The sequence below is a fragment of the Dermacentor variabilis genome, chromosome 2 (genome assembly GCF_050947875.1).
Source record: "Dermacentor variabilis isolate Ectoservices chromosome 2, ASM5094787v1, whole genome shotgun sequence".
NCBI classification, from domain to species: Eukaryota; Metazoa; Arthropoda; class Arachnida; order Ixodida; family Ixodidae; genus Dermacentor; species Dermacentor variabilis.
The window spans coordinates 53461293-53487249 of record NC_134569.1 but is presented as its reverse complement, the minus strand read 5'-3'; the positions used below and the strand labels follow the sequence as shown (position 1 = coordinate 53487249).

The 25957-nt window shown below is 45.8% G+C and overlaps 1 protein-coding gene across 1 annotated transcript in view; it reads right to left on the bottom strand.

Annotated features, from left to right (window-relative positions):
- Snx27 (sorting nexin 27) overlaps positions 1 to 25951 on the bottom strand; it is a 33036-nt gene extending 7085 nt beyond the window's left edge. The window contains exons 1-9 of the mRNA XM_075680526.1: positions 25664 to 25951; positions 24996 to 25098; positions 24735 to 24863; positions 19731 to 19923; positions 18564 to 18634; positions 15302 to 15394; positions 14511 to 14762; positions 3848 to 3937; positions 1825 to 1974 (exon numbers count right to left, since the gene is read on the bottom strand). Of these exons, the coding sequence (XP_075536641.1) occupies positions 1825 to 1974; positions 3848 to 3937; positions 14511 to 14762; positions 15302 to 15394; positions 18564 to 18634; positions 19731 to 19923; positions 24735 to 24863; positions 24996 to 25098; positions 25664 to 25920 (1338 nt within the window). The 5' untranslated portion in view covers positions 25921 to 25951. The remainder of the gene's footprint in view (positions 1 to 1824; positions 1975 to 3847; positions 3938 to 14510; positions 14763 to 15301; positions 15395 to 18563; positions 18635 to 19730; positions 19924 to 24734; positions 24864 to 24995; positions 25099 to 25663) is intronic.
- Positions 25952 to 25957: the final 6 nt, after the last annotated feature.

Genomic DNA, 25957 nt, shown 5'->3' with positions numbered 1-25957 from the left:
CTGATATGTGGATTGCCATTTCTCCCAGCAGCAGCTCGAAACGGTAACGGTGTTGCTGTGAATTAGCATCATTTTAACTTATTCTGTCTGTTGCAATTACTGCAATGTCAAATGACTCAAGGTCTGTGGGCTACCACTTTGCTGTATTCGGCTGCAAAGATAACATTCGGAAATGAATGTGAAGAGCACCTTCAGCTGCGGCAACAACATGGACTCTGCCGCTGTGGTTGCAGACAAGCGTCAGCTTTCGATTGCCAGCATAAAGAGAAAGGACTTGACGCCATCAGCTTAGTCGCACATATGTTCAGAAGATTTTGCATTCAGTGAGTGCAAGGTGATGGATGAACGTGGCACCCGTGATCAAACTGGGGATATGAACAAAAGCTGCGTATTCGAGTCGGTCAACTATTTCTTACATTGAAGTCATTCTGTTCAAAGGTGTTCCGAGATTACTATGCTTGGCAACAAATGTTCTGGTTGATTGAGGATGTATTATTAAATGAGCATTCGCTGATAAAGAAAATGAGGGTGTGTTTTTCTTTTCCGTTCTGTAACCAAAGCCATGCCTACTGTGTACTGGTCGTACCTAGCTTAATGGGCTCTCTCGTGCTTCTGAATCTCGCCGGCCAGCTCACTGGCTGATGCTGTGCTTCACATGCTGTATTATTTCAGAGAATAAAGCTGCTATTGCAGAGACTAATTTGTCTCTTGTGTCAGTGAGGTGCCATTACATACACACCATTTGAGACTTGAGCTCCCATATTCTTTCAATGTGTCACGTGTGTCTGGCATAGTATTCACGGCCACTGCCAACAGTTCGTTTTATCAAGTACTCTAAAGTTAATGGCCCTTCCATTCGTATTAATTTAAAGTTTTTACAATTTTAAGCCTGCATTTTTAAAAAATCATACCATTAAAATTTTAGGAGCATGAAAGCTAGCAAAATCTGTTTCATTGGAGCTTTGCTATTCACCTGGATTGGGATGCACGCTGGTGTGGCACACCGCATAGCACACGAAGATGCCTATGATTGTTGTCACTGATATGGTAATAGACTTCAAGGCTAGATATACAATAATAACATGCCGCATGTATGTTACGTATTGACAATGTTCAGAATTCACTCACCTCATATTTTGATCGTGGAGAGAGCTCTGGCACAGCACGTCTAGGCCCGTAGCTGTTCAATATTGCAGCGATATTAAAGCTCAAAGCTTAGTAATGACAAGCTAAAAAGTTCCCCAATTCTAATAACTTGTTGAGACCTTTCAAAAAACACAAGGACTTGCCACTTGTCATCAACAGCACATTCACTGCCACCTTCCAATGTAGCACCATATGCCAGCATAGTGCAAGCCAGTAGATGGTGCTGTGACCACAAAGTAAAATAGTGGCACCCTTGAAAAAACTGTCTGTATGAAGGTATGGAAAACGTTTTTTATCAATAGAATTTCTGCTGAATAGAATCAAGCATTTTTTTTCCATCTGAAACGAATGAATTGTTGATGTTCTGTTGTAGTGAAAACCAACGAGGTTCTCAGTTGAATAGTAGACCTCTGTTTTGCGGTGATTTTTTATTCATTGCATAGAAAGTTTTTCCAGTTATTCTCCCTAATACGAAAAGGCTATCCCAACTTTACGGCTGCTCGGTTACAGTAAAGCCAGTTTGCACGGGAGATGAAAGGACCACGCATATGTCACGCAATCACCGCTGATTCTGAAATCTGGAGGGTCCCAGCAACTTCGTGTGACCCGTTTTACAGGTTGTGCATTCCCGCAACCCACACCTCCCTGAAGACAGCTGGAGGAAGGAAACAGCCTCACCTCTAATGTGCCATCGTCTCGGCAGGCCTGTAATTTGAGGCCATCAATCCCCACAGTAGAGATGACATGGCCATCCTTGCGTGCATCACAGGTGCAGTGTGGAAAAGACAGCTCCCCGTAGCCTTCCAGAGTCCTAGCGAGTTGCAAGTACTGTCGTACCACCAAGGAAAGTGAGGAAAAAGAAGAGCCATTGTGAACTAAACACAGTGAACACAAAACAGACCAGAGTGCCAGCACTGCTGTTTTACAAAGGAACAAGTAATGCACACGCTGCTTGACTTTATTGAAGCCAGAAGAGTTATTGCTAAGATGAAGAAAAAGCTTCTTATAAAAAGGAGCTAACACAACCTAACCTAAACCAAGAAAGCGTGAAGGATCAAGCTCGCCAACAGGCACACACAGCAAAAAGGATTGCGATTGATGGCCTTCAAGAGCACTCAAGTCTCTGTGGCAAATGCTTTCTGAACAAGACAGAGGAGACACGGGAAGATATAGATGAACTGGTATCAACACTGACTAAACAAGGTAATCCTAAGCCTGGAGTCGATGTATCATTCTCAAAGTGTTGGTACAGTAAAACCTCGTTAAATCGTACCCGCTTAAACAGTAGTTTCGTTTTAAAAGTAGTAATGTCAAATCCCCGACTCAGCAGCCATTGAAAATACTGTGTTTTGTACCCGTACAAACCGTACCAGATTATTGTGTATGTATCGGTTAACACGTAGTGTTTCCACTTTTCCTCACGCAATCGCAACGGCGCGTCATTCCCATAAGGCAGAACAACAAGCCCCAGAGATCATAACAACGGCCTCCAAGCACCTTGTCCGTTTGCGCGTGAAGCCACATCAAAATCATTCCAGTGCAGTGCCAGAGAGCATTGAGGTGTCGTGCAAGATACGACTCATGTTATTGCCAAAGCTTGGATAAAAAGACACCGGGTGCTCAGCATAGAAGAAAAATTACACATAGTTCGTGCTATAGAATGTGACACGAAGTTGGCGCTGGCACGTGACAGGGATCTACTGTTGACTACGGAGTGTGGCATTTGAAATGCAAAGCAGTTCCTTGGCAGTACTGCTGCAACCGCGAAAAGATGTCAGCTATGAGGTTCGGCATTTCGCCATCGTTGCCTCTGTTGTTTCTGAAGTGTCGCCTAGCGACAGTCATGAGGATGACACGGAAAGCGACAGCATGGGCGAATCAGGCCCGACAGTGGCATCATCACCCTCATAATACATCACCAATACATCGCAACATCACCCTCATAATACAATCGACGCGACGAGAGCAACACTCCGCAATGAAAAATGCGCTCCGCGACATCTGCAGTGCTACTGCGCCCATGCACGGAGAATATGCAATGCCACAGAGAATCTGCCATGCGAGTGTTTGCCAAGAAGAGAGGGCTGGCTGAAAAGCCGGCTCGCAGCTTCAGTAAGTTTGAGGCCGTGGGCCTCGCTGTTAGGCCGTGGTGACATCAAACGAAAATAACACTCGTGTTGCGCAAAGTCAATAAAGACTATGTTTTCTCCTCTATCATCGCACTCTCTCTGAGTTCCGTTTTTGACAGGTAAGTGGGCGATCTCATGCTATTTCGGTTAAGCAGTACTACCGTTTAGTACGTACTTCTTCCGAGCTCCGGCCAACTACGGTTTAACGAGGTTTCACTGTACCAGACTTAGGCTGTCCTTGTTCACTCACCTTTGACCTGTTTCTTGACGTAACACACAGTGACTGCACACACTAAAAGCCACTGATACAGTCTGGACCTGATACAGTAAGGATTTGGCACACCTCAAACTGGTTTTTACTTCACAAGACTTAGCTGTCACTTCATCACAACAATTCAGTTTTTGATTCTAAAAGCGTGGTAACAAGAGCACAATTTATTTACACTATAGTTCTCCTTAAGCTGTTAATACTGAGTGTATTTTTCTGTTCTGTTTACTTAATTATACACCCATACTGTGATGCTGAGAAGGCAAAGCAGGTGACAAACACACAAACAAGTTAAATAACTTACTTCCATTTTTCGTGAACAGTCCTGTAGTGCTTTAAGTTCATAAAGCTTGTTGCCTGGCTTTATCTGTCCCTTGTTTACATCATCAATGGCCTGCAACAACAACAAAACATGAATATTTAAATAAACAGCTTTTGCATGTTTGTGTGTGTGCATGTGTATCAGGCACAGATAATGTGCATTTGTTTCACCACAACAGCTTTAGAAGCTGCACCGGAAATCACTGCACCAACAAATATACCGAAGAATTTTAAAGAAAAACAAATGTCTTTTCAAGCGATCAACATATGAGGGTGAGCCAATGAACTAAATCTGGCTTGAAGAATTTCTTTTCTATAATGGCAGAAAGTCACTCAGCAGAAACACTTTGCTATTATTTGCTAGCATAAATTAGCAATTTAAAGGGACACAAAATAAAAAAAATGATTTCGTCTCAATTTAGCATTTAGTGTCTCTTCAATCAAAATTCGCCAGACAAACACAGACACAAAAAGTCACAAGCTATGATTTGAGACTACACAATCTTCAGCTGTATTTTTTAATCATTGATTTTCGTGACTCTTGCAAAGCACGTCATTCAGCATGGCGAGTGCCGTTGTGCAACAGCCCCTCATTTACGTCACAAAGCTTCAACTGCTCATCCTGTCAGTACTTGGCCGCAATAACATCCAAAAGTAGGGGTGTGCAAATACTGAGTACTAGATTTTAAGTATCGAATACCAGATTTCAAATTCAATATTGAATCGAACCAAGAAAAGCCGAATATCGAATCAAATATTGAGTATCAGAAAATGCTTCAAGAAATGTATAGCTTACAAATTTTGGCCAAGAAAATGCTGCTGCACATGCTCGAGAGTCTCCTATCATGGCATAACAGGAACACAGCAAGCTGTCAGACTCTTAGGCACATATAAATCAAGCTGCACAGTGAGGTCCACTCTTATAAAGGAAACACTAAATTAGTATACCAGCACTGTTTACAGCCCAGTTTTAGTATATGAAGGTCTGGAAAATGTTTTTTATCAATAAGATTTCTGTTAACAGAATCAAGTGCTTTCTTTATTATATGAAACAAATTGATGTTCATTTGTACTGAATACCAATGAAGTTCTCAGTTTAATAGTGGAAGCTTTGTTTTGCGGCAGTTTTTTATTTATTGCATAAAAAAGATTTGCTTTCCAGTTCTTATTGAATATACAGAACGGCTGGCCCAACTTTCCAGCAGATGGGATAATCTTAAGGACAATCTGTGCAACAATCGAAATGACTGCACTTCACATGACTCGATCACCGTTTTGTGCATAGCAGCACCAACGGTAAAGAACAGGCACCATCTGTGCAGTTTTATTGTTAGGCTAGGCATTGTAGGCCACTGTGTGATGCTTTTGCGCGACGAATCAACCATTTTATTTTTTTTGTTACATAGTCGCTTTAAAAAGGGGTTGAACCAAGGGGACCGTGGCTTGCAAGCGACTGTTCTTTGCGGTACGAAACGTTCGATTAGTGACAACAATTTATTTTTGAAAATGCGCCAGTTTTCTTCAACACAGTGCTGGTTGCAATTAGCGATGTAAGAAGCTGCGAAATTTTACATTTCAACGATAATGGAAGCCAATTCGGCTTTGCTGTAATCGTGGATCACCTGCATAGTTTTCTTAACGGGAGCCTGTGTGTTGATATGGAAAGTGAATGCAAGGTGATCACTTAAGCCTTATAAGTAAAGAATTGGGGAAACTGTCAGGGTTCATAGTGAGAATCAGGTGTAGCATGTTAGATGAAGAGGCATACACGCGCGTTGGTTTCAGTACAAGCTGGGTGAAGTGGAAGTCCAAACGAGTGTTTATAAACTGGGTACTCCGAGAAGACTGGGACGTTGCCGTGTCGTTATGCCAAATGATATCGGGAAAGTTGAAGTCACCAAGAAGAAAAAGGGGCACGTTAGGGTATCTGACAACTAATTTGTTCAATGCGTCACGAAGGTGATGGCAAAATGATGTCGAAGCAGTTGGAGGGCGATAGCATGTGCAAAAAATGACATCTTTGTTGTCGAGTACAACACGCACGCAAACAAGTTCAAGTGGTGTTTCTATGGAAACTGAGTTCGAAGTGAGCGTTGTGGGGATGCGTGACTCTCACGCCTCCCCTGAGATCTAGTTTTCCCGCATGGCTCGTCTCCTGCAGGGCGGCTTCGCCCGCCGCGTGGCCTGGCTCCCGCGGCGGTCGGGTGGTACAAGCGCGGTGCGAGAGATGGCGCGAGCGTCGCGCCGCTGCGGGGTTACTCGGGCGTCGGGAGACAAGGCGCTCGAGTTGTTGGGTTCGAGACAGCTAGCGGGACGGTCGTGCCGCACGTGCAGCGACCCTCTTGCCCGGTCGGCGCGCGGCGGGGACGTCTCCCGCGTGCGCGCCGACCCATGCTTCTGCGAGACCGCCTCGCGTGGCCGCCCTCGAACGCGCCACGATTCGCGTGACCATACACGCGAACGACCAGGCCTTGGGATCCATCATGGGGCGAACATATTCGCTCGCTTCCGGTCGCGGTGAGTCAGACTTCTAGATTTGTCGCGCGCCCATCGGCATGTATTGTGGATAGCAACTCGGCTAGCAGGCATTGATTTATGAAAGGTGGAATAAATGCCCTTGATTGTTTGCACCACTGTGTTGTCGTTCCTTTGTCCCATGAGTACGGGTGAGAGAGACCCCACATCTGGCGCCCAACGTGGGGCCTCTTGGGACATCGGACGATAGTTTTAACAGTTTTGCTTCGTTCAAGACCTTTGTTTGAACCGAAGCGTAGGCCTAGCGTGAATTCTGATCGCTAGCGTCGGCGGCGTGCTTTCTTGAGCGAGGTGATGGTGGCGGTAGTGTGTTTGAACATGTCAACATGCTAAGCCTTTTCGCAAGTGTTTTTTTTTAATGACAGTCGTCAGTACGAGAGCCACGTGGTCTGCATCCTGGGAGAGCGAGGCTGAGCGCTCGCGGAGCAGTGGCAAGCATGAAGCGAGTGAGTACGGAAGCCTCGTGGGTGGTCCGAATTTCTTATGTAAATAGCTTCTTCTATCTCTTTGACTCGGATGAAGTCGCGGCTCTGGGAGCCGGGTGGCCGCGGGCCACGGGTGCCACTACGGGCTGACTGGTATTGCTGCCTGGCACCGGGCGCTCCGACACCGTCTGGGACGGTGGGCGCCGTCAACTCGGATGCTTTGTGCACCGAGCGGAGTAGGACCACCTCACAGAGCTAACGTCTCCTCGCGGCTGCCTGTTTTGCGCTCATTTTGGGTGTTGTTTTTGGATGCCGGTTGTTGTCAGGGTAGCGACGCTTTAGGCCTAAGGCTTTACGAAGCTGCCTGTCGCACGTGGAGGGACACAACCTGGTGGACCGTGGCGTTGAGGTGTTGCAATTCGCTTCCCTCATTCTATTTAGCCTCGCACGAACTGAAATTACTCGTTCGACTCAAGAAAGCGAGCTTCGTTCACGTGAACTTAGCATCTGAGTAGCTGCCCGATCTTTTGCTAGCCGAGTTGAACATCGTACCACGTGGGCGATGCGCATGCATAATTCCTCTCCCTTGCACTACTTTAGTGTTTGCCGAGTGTGTTGAGTTTACGCAGCGTGATTGGAGTCACCCCTGGTTTGCTGTCACCTGCACATCGTCTGCGCTGCTGCCCCGGACTACGACCGAGCCACCCCGGGCGATGGTGATGCTGTGGCCAGTTCGGCGCGGCGACTTCGGCGGCCTCCTGCATCCAGCTCACAACCCTCGGCGGCGGACAAAAGGGCCGGCGGTCACCGACAGCTACGGCGGCTCTTCCCAGCAGGGCGCGTCGGCGCGAGCGACGCTTGTTCGTACCGACTACTGCGTCGTCGTCTCCGGAGTCCTGGCCTGGCATCGTGCCGTCGAGTCTGCAAAGCTGCCGCTGTGACCGGCGGACGCCAGCGGTGCACCCAAGGACAATGTCGGCTCGCATGTTTTGGACAGCGTGCGGACATTTCTTCGGCGCGACCACTGTTTAATGTTCTACCTTGTTTGCGAAGCACAGTTTGATGTTAGACCGTGTCACATGTCTCGCCGGAATATGTAGTGATTTAAGGTTGGGGGGATGTGGGGATGCGTGACTCTCACGCCTCCCCTGAGATCTAGTTTTCCCGCATGGCTCGTCTCCTGCAGGGCGGCTTCGCCCGCGGCGGTCGGGTGGTACAAGCGCGGTGCGAGAGATGGCGCGAGCGTCGCGCCGCTGCGGGGTTACTCGGGCGTCGGGAGACAAGGCGCACGGGCTGTTGGGGTCGACACGGCAAGCGGGACGGTCGTGCCGCACGTGCAGCGACCCTCTTCCCCGGCGGGTCGGCGCGCGGCGGGGACGTCCCGCGCGCGGCGACCCTTGCTTCTGCGAGACCGCCTCGCGTGGCCGCCTTCGAACGCGCCACGATTCGCGTGACTGTACGCGCGAACGACCAGGCGTTGGGATCCAGCATGGGGCGAACATATTCGCTCGCTTCCGGTCGCGGTGAGTCAGACTTCTAGATTTGTCGCGCGCCCATCGGCATGTTTTGTGGATAGCAACTCGGCTAGCAGGCACTGATCTATGAAAGGTGCAATAAATGCCCTTGTGATTGTTTGCACTACTGTGTTGTCGTTCCTTTGTCCCAAGAGTACGGGTGTGAGGGACCCCACAGCGTTTCAGTAGCTGCAATCAAGACACCTCCACCTGATTGCACACCACAATCGCAGCGATAACATGAATACAGTTTCTCACAATAAAAAATTTTGCTATTTTTTATCTGAGCAGAGAGCCATGTTTCGGTGAGACATACAATATCAGCAGCGCATGAATCAATCAGAGAAGACACTGCAGCATGTTTATTTAGTAGACTTCGCACGTTAGTGAAAAGAAACTGATATGCTGTTATTACATTGCGCATGTGCTAGCTATGTCGCACCATTTCCTTCGATAGCTTGACGCGACCGAAGTGAAGAGTGTGCTGCACGTAGCATGTCGACTTCGCATACATTGTCAGTGGTAGAACAATAAACGTGACACTTTTTGTTCAAAAATAACTTATTTAGCCGTATTGAGTATGTCTGGCCCAATGCCCTGACAAAATCAAGTAGCTTTTTCCTAGACAGGCGCGTTGCTTGGCAAAAATCTTCGCTCACAAATATTCTGGTGGATTTCAGATTAGATTTTAGTGTCAGAATTTTATCCTTTAGTGTTGAGCAAGAAAATTTCATTATAATTGGGCGAATACTATTAGCAGTATGCGAGCCAAGTCAGTGGGCTCTACATACCATATTCTCGGCGACCTCAAACTTCCATTTGCATTTCATTTCCATTTGCACAGGGCGAAGCGCAACCTGGAATTATACATGATTTCTGACTGCCTGAGTGCCGATAAACATTGCCATCAATTGGGAATGCCATTTCGTATACACGTGTAGACAGGTAATGCAAGACCGCAACTACATTCAGTATGAATGTCATTTACTGATCACATGCTGTGTGACAGAGGTATCAGGAATACGTACTGTGTCCCGTAACAACTGCCCCGTCCCACGCTTATTATGTTTCACTGCAATACTTTTGCATATGCTTTGCCCTGTAACATTGCTGTATTGAGGCGAAGCTGATTTTCGGGAACCGACATTATGCAATGCGCCGTGCGTTCCGAGTTTCGAAGCAAATCGCAAGAAGCACAAAGGTGGAGTCAATGCCATTGCTGACAGCGGCGAATTCTTTCAATGAAAAACATGGCGCTGAAGGGCAAGAAGCTTAATATCGAACGTCAAAGCTGCTAGGCCTAGGGTTTGCCACAGTGGCAGCTACGAATCTGATGCCCGCGAATCTGCATGCAAGAGCGCCGGTTCAATGTGGCGAAGTAATAAATGGCAGCGATGGTGGCTTTGATTAATACCATTTCGGGCCTGGGGTCACGGGCAAAAAGTCCTGAAAATCGGAAGACGAAGGGTCTTTGCGTCTGAAATTTCAGACGTTTTTAGACACTGACTCTTGTTAAGAACGGCCAGCTGCAGTACAAGTTTTGCCAACCAGTTGCGACTGTGGAAGCAACATCTCGGGAGCATCGCCGCCAACCTCTAGCCACGGCGTGGCGAAGTCGACTTTGTGTCGATATCAATACGCGCACCCTTCACTCCCCGTCGGTTCAGCTAGGATGCATTGTGACTGAAGGAGTTCGACGAAGCAGGCTTTATGCGCAACACGACAAAGCGGACCTGATCTCCTAGAGGTGGGGGAGCTGCTGCGACAACGTCGACGGACATTCCTTCCCACGCACCGACCGAGACGCAAGACAACGCGCTACCCGGAACGGGTCCGAGTTCTATGAAATTCGTGTGGTGTCGGTTTCAGACCGTAAACATGTGCGTGTGTGTGTGTAAACCATGCCGCAGGGAGGCGGCTAGTTTGCGATGACCAAACGAATGTTCGCATCACCTTGTATCGGGAGAGGACCGAGTGTTTAAAAACCGCTGTTGTGCGGCTTCTCAAGACACTCTCTCTCAAGCAGTCATGTTAGACTGATGTACTTTCCCAAACAGTAATGTTAGACTGATATAAATACTGTAATTAAACCCATATTCCTCGTTCTCAATGAGAAGCAGTCCTTCCCTTCATCAACGTCCTCAGCGTGGATAAGTTGGACGTCGGCATGGGCCAGCTACCTTCTAATTCATGCCCGACTCGAACCTTGACAACGGATCACGAGCGATGGGATTGAGCCCCCAATCATAACAACTGGCTGACAGCGGTGAGATGGACTTTGCGACGTGGTGCTGTGACTGCGGTGAGTGCTTGGTTCTTGCTTTGACTCTCTAGGCTTCATTTCGTGGTTGTTCTGTTTAGAACAGTAGGGAAGCTAGATTGTTGAGTGTTAGCTAGGTTGTGTTTTCCTAGCTAGATTTAGAGAGCAGGATCAAGGCAGTAAAGCAGAAATCAAGGAGTTAAAGACACTGCTAAAAGACGAGTTGTTGATTGTTGGTGAGGAACTGGGCCTAGATGTACGCAAGGAAATGCTAAAATCGGAATTATTGCAGCTAATTTCCGAACAGGCCAGTGAGGAAGAAATTGAAATGGAGTTTGAACTTCTGAAAAAGAGAGAAGAACGAGAGAGAGAGGAACGCGATAAAGATAGCGAGTTAAGAAAAATGCAACTTGAACTTGAAAGCAAACGTTTGGAGTTGTCTCAAGGAAGTGAAGGTGCTCTGGGACGATCAAGTGAGGCAGAATCGTACCGCATGGACAGGCTATTAAAGCCATTTGAGGTCCGGACCGACATAGGCTTGTTCCTATGCAATTTTGAAAGGACTTGCGAGAAGATGAACTTCGGTCCGAGTACATGGCCACAGCGGTTGCTGTCAATGTTACTGTGTGAGGCGGTGGAAGTAATCGTCAGATTGAGTGCACAGGATGCATATGATTATGCAAAAGTTAAGGCTAGTCTCCTGAAGAAATACCGCCTTTCAGCCGAAGCTTTTCGGCAAAGGTTTAGGAGCACAGGCAAGAAAGATAGCGAGGGATATCCGGAGTTTGCATATAGCTTAAAGGCCAACCTAGTCGAGTGGCTGCAAAGCGTGGAAGCGTACGACAGCAGAGACATGATCATTGAATGCATGTGTCTAGAGCAGTTTTACAAAACCATCCCCCAAGCTGTGAAACTGTGGGTGCAAGACAGAGGGAATGTAAACACTGTGGAAAGGGCGGCTGAATTAGCCGAAGAGTACGCAACCCGTAGAAAGTTGAACGTTGAGGACGGAAACTGGGACGGTCGAAATGGACCGCGGAAACCATTTCCGTTTAAATAGGGTTCGCAGACTAGACGATCGGAGCCTGTAGACATGGAGGAAAAGCCCGCAGAAAAGAGCGAGGAGAAACTTAACGGAGAAACCGCAAAAAGGGAACAGAAAAGAAAATTCGAATCTCTTAGGCCAATACGCTGTTATAAATGCCACAAACTGGGACATATAGCTGTAAACTGCGGGAAGCCTAGCGTAGTTTTCTCCTACATAGAGGAAAAAGACGAGAATATGGAACTTTTCCATATCTTCACGACCTGCAAGTTCATGGCAAACCATGCTGAGTGCTAAGAGACAGTGCCGCCACGATGGACATTGTCCATCCGTCTTACGTGATGGTGGATGATTTCACCGGAGAAGCAGCATGGATCAAACAGGTTGTAGAAGAACACAGCATGTGTCTGCCCATGGCCAAAGTCAAGATCAGTGGACCATTCGGGGACCTAGAGACCGAGGCTGCAGTTTCCAAATTTTTGTCACTGCAGTACCCTTACATCTTTTCGAATCGTTCAAATCAGTTACTGTGTGAAAAAGGGTTTAAACTGGGAGAGGGCGTAGTACAGGCATTTACCCGAGGCCAAGCTCGTAAAATCGCGTCGCTTTCGGCTGAAAATGCACAAGCTGCTCCAGCGGAAGCAGAAAAGGGGATAACTTCAATACCCGAATCCGAGCTAGGCTTGAGGGATGAAAAATCAGTTGAGGAGAGCCTGCCAGCTGACCAGCTCAATGAGAGCGTATCACTAGAGTGTCAAAGTTCAAGCCTGCAGGAAGAGCGAGCTGACGCAAACGTAAGCGAGACAGGGTCGTTATTATCACCGGCCTCAAAGAACTTTGATCAGCTCTTACGTGTGGATAGAGAGTCCTTGGCAGCCGAGCAAAAGAATGATGAGAGCTTAGCTAAATTACATGACACAGCTAAAGAAGGCATTGCTAGGCGCAACGTGACGATACATGAGAGAGGAGGATTGTGGTATCGGCACTACAGAGATCGAAAGGGTAGGATTTTAGATCAGTTAGTCGTACCTACTAAGTATAGGGAGGACCTTTTGAGTCTGTCATGGGAATGGGTGGTCCGGCCACCTAGGCATAAACAAATCAAAGGAAAGATTGCTTATAGAATACTACTGGCCTGGCTGTTTCAAAGACGTAGAAAACTTTGTAAGATCATGCGACACCTGCCAGCGTTCTGGTAAACCAGGAGAGACATGGAAAGAACGGCCAGCTGCAGTACAAGTTTTGCCAACCAGTTGCGACTGTGGAAGCAACATCTCGGGAGCATCGCCGCCAACCTCTAGTCACGGCATGGCAAAGTCGACTGTGTCGATAACAATACGCGCACCCTCCACTCTCCGTCGGTTCAGCTAGGATGCGTTGTGACTGAAGGAGTTCGACGAAGCAGGCTTTATGCGCAACACGACAAAGCGGACCTGATCTCCCACGGGCGGGGGAGCTGCCGCGACAACGCTGACAAACACTCCTTCCCACGCACCGACCGAGACGCAAGACAACGCGCTACCCAGAACGGCTCTGAGTTCAATTAAATTCGTGTGGTGTCGGTTTCAGACCGTAAACACGTGTGTGTATGCATGTGTGCGTGTGTGTGTGTAAACCGTGCCGTGGGGAGGCGGCTAGTTTGCGATGACTAAACGAACGTTCGCATCACCTTGTATCAGGAAAGGACTGAGTGTTTAAAAACCGCTGTTGTGCAGCTGCTCAGGACACTTTCTCTCAAGCAGTCATGTTAGACTGATGTACTTTCCCAAACAGTCATGTTAGACTGATATAAATACTGTAAATAAACCCATATTCCTCGTTCTCGATGAGAAGCAGTCCTTCCCTTCATCAACGTCCTCAGCGTGGATAAGTTGGACGTCGGCATGGGCCAGCTACCTTCTAATTCATGCCCGACTCCAACCTTGACAACGGATCACGAGCGATGGGATTGAGCCCTCAGTCATAACACTCTATGGGGTACGTGGTGGTGCAATGAAGCCGTCCGAATTATTGGGCATCTGAAAAGTTGGTCGTTGACTCTACACTGGCAACTCCTCCAGCCGCCACCACGGCATCAACGACGATTCATTATGATCCCTTTATGTAACTCGAGCCAGCATTACTGCGACTTTCGTTCCCTTACAATAAAATTACAGCTAAGTTTCCCTGATAGAAACAAGTTCATGAAGTTTTGCCTGAGTATATCCAGACTATTCAATATCCCTGGTTTGCCCTGTTGGCAGGCATCCTGTCTAACCCTCTAAACCTGTTGCTGCAAATTTCCCTGCAAAATATTTTTGCTTCTAAAGCAGCCCTCACCAGGGCCCATAGCAAATTTTGGTTATATGCTGGAAGTTATGTGTCTTCTAGGGAGTGCTCTGCTGCAAAAGTTCTTTATCGGCTAATAATTAGCCGAGCTAGAAATATTTCAGTGCCACGAACCCATGATTTCAGGAGGCGAGCTCCACTGCCAAGTGGGACCACGAGCGATGTCACAGCACAACCATGTGTACATAGGCGCACTAGCACATCATCCTCCAGCTTGGAGCATGGTGGCCGTGAGGAGAAAGGAAAACGGCATTCGGTTTGAAATTTCTGATCTCTGTGGTGTGTAGTGATGTAATGCTTTGCAGACACAATTGTTATTGCGCATTGTATGCCCTGCGCTTGTCAGCGTAAAATGGCCAGACCTGGTGCGGGGCCCTTTAACTGAATATCCTTATTTTTAGTGTATTTAGCACATTTGAAAGAAAAGGAAACATTTCCTACAGGTATTTTTTACGTATCTTTCGTGGAGGATTAAAGGTTCATACAATGTACTGACAATCTGTCAAGGCGAAACTGACTGACTTGACAGCAGCACCCACCTGCCAGAAGAAGAATGTAGCAGCCAAGGGATAGGCCTGGGCGAGTGTCTCCTCCAGCTGCGTGGTGAACAACCACTTGCGCACCAGCAAACAGGTGGACGTGGCCGTAGAGTAGTTCTGGATGTACAGGTTGTGCGGGAACTCGTTGGGGCCCAGCCGGCGCTCGAAGCCGTACTCCACAATCTCAAACAGTGCAAAGTAGCGCCAAACTTCCTGCGGCAAGCCCGCCTTTTCCACAACTGCTTGATACACCTGCACAACATGTACGTATAATGAAATGCCAGGTTGCAATCCACTAGCTGAGCTAAAGAGGTTCCGTACAAAATCCATGATGTCAAACATATAATTTTAATTCGTTAGTGAAAACTTTTCGTTCAAGCTGCTTTCTCTTTCAGGACCAACATGGAAAGAGCTCCAGGAACCAAATGTGCAAAGAAAGATCTCTTTCACATGTGGCAATGTGATCATTAACGTGAACAGTGGCAAAGATGCCACCCATATGACAATGTAGCACTATTTCCACAGAAAAAGCAGGGAGCAAAAAGTGCTATTCACTGCAGTTGCATAAATTGTTAGGAGCAGAATTCTGCATAACAATTAGCAAGCCGTGGCTAAAAAAGTAACTATATAATATACACTACCTTGTTAAATACCAATGAAATGACACAAACATGAAAGGTAGTTAATTTGTACTTGTTGAAACCCTCCTCTAAGATACCAGAAATCATGTCTGAATTTTGTATTCAAAGAAAAGTTATAGCAGTACCAATGAAGGACAGAAAGCATCATACCTCCTCAGTGGTGCTGTTCTTGCGCACTTTCACCACAATAGTTGTCCGGTCAGGAAGTAGCACTTTGATGTCCACCAGTGACGTACTGCCACCCTTCATTCACAGCCAAGAACAAAGAATAGGATGTTTAGCCATGTGCACAAACAAAATAAACATGCTTGCATAATTTGTACTTCCAAGGGCTTACAATGCAGTATACTGGCATGTGTCTCCCTTGCACTTATGTTTTTTGAAAGGTGTCAATTTCATGTGTTCGCTCTTCCGTGAGAAGTGCTGTGCAGACAGATTTCAGATTAGTTCTTGCAACATAACTGTTACAGCCACTTCCAGAAAGACAAACAAAGCACAAGTGCCCATTTCAATTACTTAATTCCTCCTAAGAGCACTAACATATTAATGGGATTAGCATTTTTAGGAGACTTCACACAATTTCCAGTTTGTGTCGCTGGGTAGTCTGTGGTCGAATGGGTAGAGCATTGAGTGGCTGCGTTGAAAGAACTGGATTTGAAACCAGCTATGGACCTACTTCCCAATGACAACAATGACATCCTAGGGATATCCAATGAAAATTCATTGACACGACATGGATATCCCAAGAATTCGTCGAATAGGCCCTGCGGACATCCCTTACATGACCGTTTGGCTACACGTTTCATGTCCTGTGGACACTCCTTGCATGTCCGCGAGGGAAATCATGGGGACATGCTGCGTACATTTTAAAGACACATGCCAAGGCCTTTTGCACAGCGCCCATTATGGTTGCAGCACATGCTGAGTGACAGATGCAATGGGCAAGATACATTGTGCGCACATGTTACGCGGACACAAACGTGTGTGGTAGTGCAGCATACTCAATATTCTACTAGGCCTTTTGCCAAACACAAGTGGCTTATACAACTACAGTGAAACCTCATTAAACCGTAGTTGGCCAGAGCTCGGAGAAAGTATGTACTAAACAGTAGTACTGCTTAACTGAAATAGCATGAAATCGCGCACTTACATGTCAAAAACGGAACTCAGAGTGCGATGAAAGGGAAAAAAAAAATGCAGTATTTATTCACTTCGCGCGACAAAAGCGTTATTTTTGTTTCATGCCGCGGCGGCCTAGGAGCGACGACAGCAGCCTCAAACTTACTGAAGCTGCGAGCCAGCTTTTCAGCCAGCCCCCTCTTCGCGGCAAATGCTTGCATGGTAGATTCCTCATTGGCGTTGCATATTCTCCATGCACGCGGGCGGTAGCGCTGCAGAAGTCGTGGCGCGCCTTTGTCATTGCGGGGTGCTGTTCTCGTCACGAAGGTTGCATTCATGAGGCTGATGTAATGCACAGTTTCTGCCACTGTCGGGCCTGAATCGCCCGTGCTGTCGCTTTCCGTGTCGTCCTCATCACGGTCACTAGTCGACACTTCGGCAACAACACAGGCAACGATGGTAAGAAGTCGAACCTCGTAGCCGACATCTCGCGGTCGCAGCAGCATTGAGGAGCAACTTCTTCGCATTCCAAATGCCACACACTGTAGTCAGCAGTAGATCCCTGTCACGTGCTAATGCCGACTTCATGTGACGTTCAATAGCACGAACAATGTCTAATTTTTCTTCTATGCTGAGCAACCACCGTCTTTTTTATCCAAGCTTTGGCATGATGCGAGCCTTGCACGACGCCACAATGCTCTCTAGCATGGCACTGAAATGATGTTGATGTGGCTTCACGCGCAAACACACAGAGCACTTGGAGGCCGTTCTGATCTCTGAGGCTTGTTGTTTTGCCGGGCAGCCTGATGGAGACGATGCACCGTCGTGTGTGTGCGACGAAAAGTGGAAACACTACATGTAAACTGATATGCATGCAATAAGCTGGTACGGTTTATGCGGATACAAAACACATTATGTTCCATGGCCGCTGAGTCGGGGAATTGACTTTACTGCTTTTAAAGCGAAACTACTGTTTAAGCAGGTATGGTTTAACGAGGTTTTACTGTACTGAAGTTTCCAAAGTAAATTGCACCAGAATAATCGTAAAGTACAACATACAGAGGAGCTGCAGACATGACAGGTTCAGATTGTAATTTGAACATGTGAGAAAACATAACTGTGTTACGAGGAAGTGCAGAAACAAAGCCTCTTGGAGGACAAATACTCATGCGTATGCCGAAAAAGGTCCTTGTGGGATAACCTTAGGACATCCATGGCAAGATATCCAAAACTGGGCGTCCGGCAGATGTCCTATTTGTTTTCAAAGCACATGATTCGGGTGTCCTACGGACTAAGTGTTTTCACTGGTTATGTGCTGCTCTTCCATGACACACACACACTCACAAATATATATATATATATATATATAATAGTAATAAAAAGAATTTTCTTTGATCATGGGCGAAATAGAACCCGCAACATATATATTCAGAGAATTGTCTGTATATAATCTTCACTCATGTGCCACGCATGGATTTCGCAGCAGCACCGATGGTGCTGCGTGCCCAGAGAGAAGCACAAGAGAGAAGCCTGGCTCCGTACGCCTCTTACACGGCGTCTTTTGGCAGTGGCAATGTGGTGTGTTTCAACGTTGCATTAATGCTATTTGCACTAATGTCGACATTCACCATCAGCGATCAGCGTCAACAAAATATTCCGGCAGAAATGATCTCAGGAAGTCTGTCAACAATAATGCAATTATCAGTGAAGTAATGTAATGACACACCGTATTGCCACCACTAAAACATGTCACATATGGGGTGTGTACTGCAGCCGGGCTCCACCCTTGCACTTCCCTCTGGACACGCTGTGACATCTAGTGGCTCCGCTGTGAAGTCCGTGCATCACTTGTCTAAACGTATCTGATGTGGGTTCGACTCTGCCCAAACACGAAATAAATTTTTCAGGATTTTCTTTTATTGAAGAACCCCACATAGCCAAACCCACACACCCAGTGACCCATATACAGTGACCCAAGTTGGCATGAAGAAGGTTAGACAAAGACAAACATACATACCACAAAGTAGGTGAAGTTCCCAAAAAATGCTAATCACACTAAAAGATGTCCGACAGTTTGTTTCAAAGCCAGTTGCCTCAGCACAGCAGCCAGCTAGCTGCTCTACACCCTAGACTAGGAACAGTGACAAATGCTGGCACGAAGGAGGTTAGCTTCATATATACCGAAAAATGCCTGAGGTATCCTAAGAATGCTAATCCCATTGAAAATGAGATGTTAAATGGCAGTGACACAAGAAATCTGAAAAGTGAAAAAGAAGCAGCCGCCAACACTCACATGTTCGTCATCCATGTCTGTGAGAAAATCCTGCATAGTGTCACTCTCAGCGATGACTCGAACTGCACAAACTGGACGGAAAAATAAAACCTGCTTTATTAACACAAACTTACAGATGCAGTCAAAATGACTACTCTCCCACACAAAGAAATGATAGAATACTAACACCCTATCAATGGTTTAGCTTACTTTATCAATACTACTGTAACATTTTAACAAAGACTGTAAACCTCATGTTCACAAACGGCCTAAGCATCAACAAATGTAGGACAGTGCTGCCTCTGAAACTACAGTTGACACTACACTTCAGTGTGACTCCTGCCTGATTCATGCGATGAAGAGTTGCTTGAGAAGCATCTCCCCTTAAACGCCTTTAAAGCAGACATCAAGGAATGCCTGGTCACAAAAATTCAGCTAGGAAATTAAAAAAAATATTAATTCTGGGGTTTTATATGCAAAAACAACGATATGATTATGAGACATGATGTAGCGGGAGACTCCGGATTAATTTTGACCATCTGGGGTTCCTTAACGTGCACCTAATGCATGCTACATGAGTGTCCCTTAAGTGCCCAATAAAACAAAAAATTAAGATGAGCTGCATTAGTAGATTGCGTTTCTGCCATACGAAAAAAGCCACTCTTACATATGAAAGGAGGCTTGATAAGCCAGAAAAATGCAAAAACAAAAGATGGGTGACACCACTGCCTTGATGTTCCCACACCAGTTCGCTGTGATTTCATGAATTTCAATGGCATCTCCACGAGGCCAGTGAAATTTTTTTCAATAGTTACTGATATCACTGTATTCTAAAGGAGCCAAACACTGAACACGGAGCATTTCATGAACATTTACTACACCACAATGGCCCAAATACAAGAATATGGTTTGAAATCCATAACTTCACAATAACAATCCTGTGCTGGAGTTTCAACTTGAAATTAAAAGTAATGGAAGTTTAGCCTTCATTTTCTCTTTCAGTAATCAAACTCTTACCCCAGAATCACTGTAAATAGAGTGGTGAAGAAACACTTCCATCAAAACTGACTTACTGTTTTGGTTTAGCGTCCCCTTAAGGATAAGAAGGAGCAGCGTCTTCTGACAATATGAACATTATGCAGCTGCACAATACAACATGCAACACACTGGATGCTGACTAAGCCACACCTTTTTCCAGGTACTGTTCAAGGCCTCTCCTTCGTGAATCCAGCTGCTGATCTGACAGTGAAAATGGCCATTTGCCTGGGAGCTTGGGGAAGGCAAAGTCTGGAAACTCCTTCTTGAGGTTCATGTGAAGAACTGAGAACTCTCGGTAGCGCCGTGAACACAGGTGCCTTCCAGCCATGTAAATGTTGTACACCTACAAAGCAGTTTGTATCATGAGACAAGCGAACACAACTTCTTGCAGAAAATTAGCAACAAACTCGCAGAACTACCAGCAGTTCACACAAGACATGTGCCTTGTACAGTCAACAAGATAAAACTGGCAACTTTACCACAACTTCATTTTCTTAAAAATATACTTGATTATATGGCGCACACACAATGATCTATCACGAATATAGAGATTATTATATGTTTACTAATAAGTGATAGATAAATACAAGAGCTGTCCACGACAAAAGTAGAGTTGAACCCTAATAAAGTCTTGCTTGAAAAAGATGATCTGATAGCCATAATCATCATCATCATCATCAGCCTGCTTTATGTCCACTGCAGGACGAAGGCCTCTCCCTGCAATCTCCAATTACCCCTGTCCAGCACCAACCGATTCCAACTAGCGCCAACGAATTTCCTAATTTCATTGCTCCACCTAGTCTTTTGTCGTCCTCGATTGCGTTTCCCTTTTCTTGATACCCGCATTCTGTAACTCTAATGGTCCAACGGTTACCTAACCTGCGCATTACATGACCTAACCAGCTCCATTTCTTTCTCTTGATGTAAATTAGAATATCGTCTATACCCGTTTGCTCTCTGATCCAAACCGCTCTCTTTCTGTCTCTTAATATTATGTCTAGCAATCTTCGTTCCATCACTCCTTGCGCGGTCCTTAACTTGTTCTCAAGCTTCTTTGTCAGTCTCCAAGTCTCTGCCACATATGTCAGCACTGGTAAAATGCACTGATTGTACACCTTCCTTTTCAATGATAATGGTAAGCTTCCAGTCAGGAGCTGGAAATGTCTGCCGTACGCGACACAACCCATTTTTATTCTGTGACTTTCTTTCTCATGATCAGGGTTCCCTGTGATTAATTGACCTAGATAAACATACACCTTCACAAACTCTAGAGGCCAACTGGCGATCCTGAACTCTTGTTCCTTTGCCCGGCTATTTATCATTATCTGATAGTGAAGACTTGTAAATATTTTTTACACGTAACTACAAAGATGTGCCACAATGACCAGTTTCACCAGCCTAACATTAACAACACTGCACAAAGTGTAGCCATACCACAGAAAACTGGACAGTAAGCAGTCATCCACTGCCTTTTCAGTGCTAGAAATGCCTGTACAAGACTCACTGTCAGACACCCTTCTCTCTCCTTCATGATAATTCTTAAAATTAAAAATATTCCATCTTTACAACCCTATTTCCCCATACAGTATCATGAAACTGAATACATTTGTGGCAAGAAAAAGCTTGCCACAAATGCATTTTACATAGCGTATTGCAAACAGAATATTCTAGTGCAATTTAGCTGTGTTTACATAACAAATTGAATACGTCTACAAATCAACATATTCAGCAAAAAAAAAAAAAAAAAGGGGGGGGTTATTACCCTTAAGTTAATAGCGTGGCAGTCTAACCCTCCTGGGCCATGGACAAGCTGAGCTTGTCAATGATACTTTTCAAATTCTTGCAATGCTATGGATGAGCTGATTTTGTCCAGTGTTTTGCTGTACTACTGGTAGATAACAGCACAGATTACATGGGGTGATGAAAAGAGAATGCCAACCAAGGAGTAAACAACATTTCATGATAAATTTAAGACATTTCAGCTCCCGCACTCCTGCCTTATTTGCAATCTGTGCTGAGATTGCAAACAAGGCTCTCGTGTGGGAGCCCAAATGCTTTTTAATTTTTTTGCTAAACGCTTTTTTAGTTCTTGGTAGGCATTCTCTTTTTTTTTCATCGCGGCACTTTCTAGACCAAATGGGATATTATCAAACCCTGTATTTCAGATTACATGGGATAGCAAAAGCAGGAGGGAGTTGATTATGGAGGAGAAAGTAACAAAGTGTATTGGCAAATGGGGTCGTTAAGTATGTTGCTGTGCGGCAGCTGCAGCTAGCTTCAGTTTCATTGGAGAAAAGCTCACTTCAACAATGAATCGAATGATTCCAAATATGGAGTGTTTGGTGGCCTGAGTAAAAACGACCTGTAGTTTTTCAATGCATTCAGCTCTTCTTCAGTGAACAAAAATGAAGATGAAAGAGATGCCTTGAATTATTTTCATGCAGCATGGTAGAGGTATGAACTCACATTGGTACAAACACAGACATTAGAGGCACACTAAAGGCAAATATTAAGTCAAGCTAAAGTGGCAGATTAGTGCTTGAGAATCTCTAAGGCATCAATATTGTCCCTAACAGAGCCTTAATAATCAGGAAATTGAGGCAAATGCAGGACATGGCTAGAGACTCCCCCAGGACACTCAAGCACTTGCCCAATGATGAAAGCACTCCTCAGTTAAATTTCGTCACTAGTACTGAATCATTCGTTGCAAAAAACATTCTTGTGTTACATTATAAGAGAAAATAAAATGCTACTTGTTTAGTTCTATTTCATTCTTGAGAAAAAAGAAATCATTGAAAATACCCTTGACGACGACGTGAGCCATTGCAAGGCTTCATTTTCACTCGACACCGCGCTGCCCATGCGTTCACGTTTCACTAGTTTTGTTATCACGTAGTGCTGCGCTGGTTTTGCTGGCTCACAAAACTCGCACAAACTGCAAGTAGCAGAGAATTCAACTTCCATGTGATGTCGCGGGATGTTCAAACGGTCTGCGCCACTTGACCAAAAAGCAGCTGCTGCGGCGAATCCACCCCTCTGTGTTGGCTCTGTAGTGCTGCCTGTCGGGCGGGGTTTTTACTCAATGACAGCAGCAAAGGGTGGTGATGGCTTATGCAACGTCACCACTCCCCCAGTTGGGTGGCGGGAAATCTGAATTTCGAAAAGGGCATTGGGACCCTTCAGATGCAATTTTCTCGCAAACCAAGTATTTTCTTGCTGCCAAACAAGCATTGCGAGGTTTCTGGAACGGTACTTAAACAGTCCATGTCGACTTAGTATTTGCCTTTAGTGTCCCTTTAACATACACTGAGACTTGAAATGGCGATACTCGTTTGCAACAGCTGCACTCAGGCATTCATATAATGCACCGAGGCTCTAAATTCATTTCATATCAGCCAATTTTGGTTCACTGAGAGGCAACGACCTTTCACGAAGATCCATTCACCCCTGCTATGTGAAAATTTTGTAATATCGTCATTCCAGCCAATTATCTGAAGCCTGTGACCATGTTACCCTTTCCTCAGCAACCATTCTGTTACTTGGAATAGACAACCAGTTACCTGACTAAGCATTTTATGCTTGTTCACTTTTTTTTTTTCTTCGTCTCAATCAACATATCATTTAGCTGCATTTGATCTCTCATCCATGTTGCCATCATTCCACATCTTCAGGTAACACCTATCATTTTGCATTTCACTGCTTATTGCAGAGCCCCAAACTCTTGTTAGGTCATGTGTAAATGCAGTGACATAATTCATTTACTTCTTGTGCAGCAAACACACATTTTACATTATATGAATTGTATTGCTAACTGATGACAATGTCTTGCTCAGCAAAATTATGAAAGGTGTTCCACTCAGTTGGTGCACTTTTTTTCTTGTGCTGTAATGAAGCACACACAAAGAAAAGGAATGATGATGCAGTTGTGAAGAATGCTGTACAATTGGCACCATGAGCTCTGTCCTGCACAGCTGTGTTATTATTTAATATTAAATGACATTTTTGTGAAAAAACACTTGCTCTGAACAGTGCTTCATGCTTTTCAAGGGACTGCACAACTGCCTGGCAAATCACAGCAAGCAAAGACGAAACAAAATGTGTGCTGTGGTCATCATAGAATCCCAAATTCAATCCACATGCACAAGCTGCTGTTCAGTAGTGTTACAGGTGTGGGTTTGACCAAACCTGTCACAATGTCAGCAGCAGACAATTCCCTTGTCTGTTTTAGGCATAAGCGCGGAGACAAAAATTAGTAATAATGGACACTTTGTTCACTTCCCAGAGGTTCTTAAGTCAAAATTGCTAGAACAGGCAAGATTTTACTGCACCTAGTGGTCATTTGATAGCAATAAATAGCAGCAATCAAAAGATAATTAAGGGAAAATGAGACATCCACCCAATCGTAGCATTTGCTACAAAGGAAACCCATACGGGTTCCTCGAAAGAAAAGCCTCACAGTTGAAGAAAAATTTGTCCTGGTCTGGGACTCGAACCCGGGACCTCCGTCTTTCCGGGGCAGCAGCTCTACCATCTGAGCTAACCAGGAAGCTAGCAGGGCAAAGTCGAATTTGTCAACTCGACGCAAAGGCAAGAGTGACGTAATAGTTCTGTGAAAGCTTGCAAGGTGGGGAGAAGTAATTAAGAAAAAATGAGACATTCACCCAATCATATGTCTCAGTTTCCCTTAATTACTTTTCTCCACCTTGGGGGCTTCCACAGAACTATTGTGTCAAACACTTGCCTTTGCTTCGAGTTGTCGACAAATTCGACTTCGCCCTGCCATCTGCTGGCCGCCTGGTTAGCTCAGATGGTAGAGCGGCTGCCTCGAAAAGGCGGTGGTCCCGGGTTCGAGCCCCGGTACAGGAATTTTTCTTCAAACTTTTTGAGGAACCCCTATGGGTTTCCTTTGTAGCAATTGCTACGATTAGGTGGATGTCTCATTTTCCCTTAATTACTTCTTTCCACCTTGCAGGCTTCCACAGAACTATTACGTCAAACATCAAAGGATACGCACAGACACACAAGCCCGAACTGAGTGCAAATCTGCCCTATATCCCGTTTCCGTGAACATATACAAGCTGCTTTTTTTTTTAAATACATGATATATACCCATCTTACGCAACAGTAAAGAATGAGTGCGGGATGTACACTCACCACGAATTTGTCATTAGACCTGTCGAGCCAGTTGTAGTCCGGGATTGAGATTGGTAAGGAACGCTTTTCACTGTAGTCAATGTATGACACTCCTGAAGAGTCATCGCTGGGTTCAAGGCGCTCGGCTTCCTGGCAATGGGAGAAAGCAGCCTCTACATTATGCCCGGCTCTTAGCAAGCAAAGAGGGCGCTTTAGAGCGCGACTTGTGTTCCAAATCGTAGCTGCTGTGCGCAACTACATCACATACGTGCTTTGACATACCTGAGCTGTGACTGATATGACTGTTAGAGTAAGCTTGTCTCCGCCAGACTTGATGAGGTCCACGACCTGCTTGTGTGTTGCTCCTTCTACGTTAACCCCATTGCTAGAAGGCAATGCAAAACAGATCAGTGCTCCGCAAGTGGATTAGAATGACAAGGACATGACTCGAGCGAGCTGCTTCTTGATAGGCTCGCAACCAAAGTACGCCTCCGACATCCCCCCCCCCCCCCCTATGCTCGCGCTTAACTCTCACTTTGTGCCAAGCACAGAATCTTATTGACTTGCTCATAGTGCCATTCACGTGAAAATAACGCTTCACGGCATCGTCTTTTTTGCGTCAGCTGCTACAACTTGTCAAGTCGATCGCTGTCACAGTGGTGAGAGATTCGCTGATACAGTGTTTATACCTAAATGGCCACAGGAAGTTAGGTTTTTGGTCTGGTCAAGCACCTTTTGACGGAGCAGTCCGCACGCAAACAGGCTAAAAACAGCAGTGGCACAGAAAACACGGAAAAATATTAAGCCTAACTAAACTCTACCGAAGTTGAGCTTCGTTTTGTCATCCACGGATGTCAACCACTGGCGCGCGAGACACGAAGTGAAGGGAGCTTAATTTCAGCTCAGCGAGAACGGTAGACACCAACAAAACAGCACAATACGATGCGTACACTTCCAAGATCCTGTCGCCGCGTCGAATGCCAGCCTCCTCGGCAGCACCGCCTTCAAGCACAGCGCTGACATGCTGCAGGGGCGCGTAAAGTTCGCCGTTGATACTCTTCAAAGGACCACCTTCACTCACTTGACCGCGCACATTGAAGCCAAATCCCGTTTCGGTCTTGCAAATGGTCACTACCCGCGGTCCTAGCTGCACTGGCGTTATTATTTTCTCGTCGTTCGGAGTCCTCTCCGAGTCGCTGTCTGCCATTTTGGGGCGGTATCAGACAACAAAAAGCAACGTGATC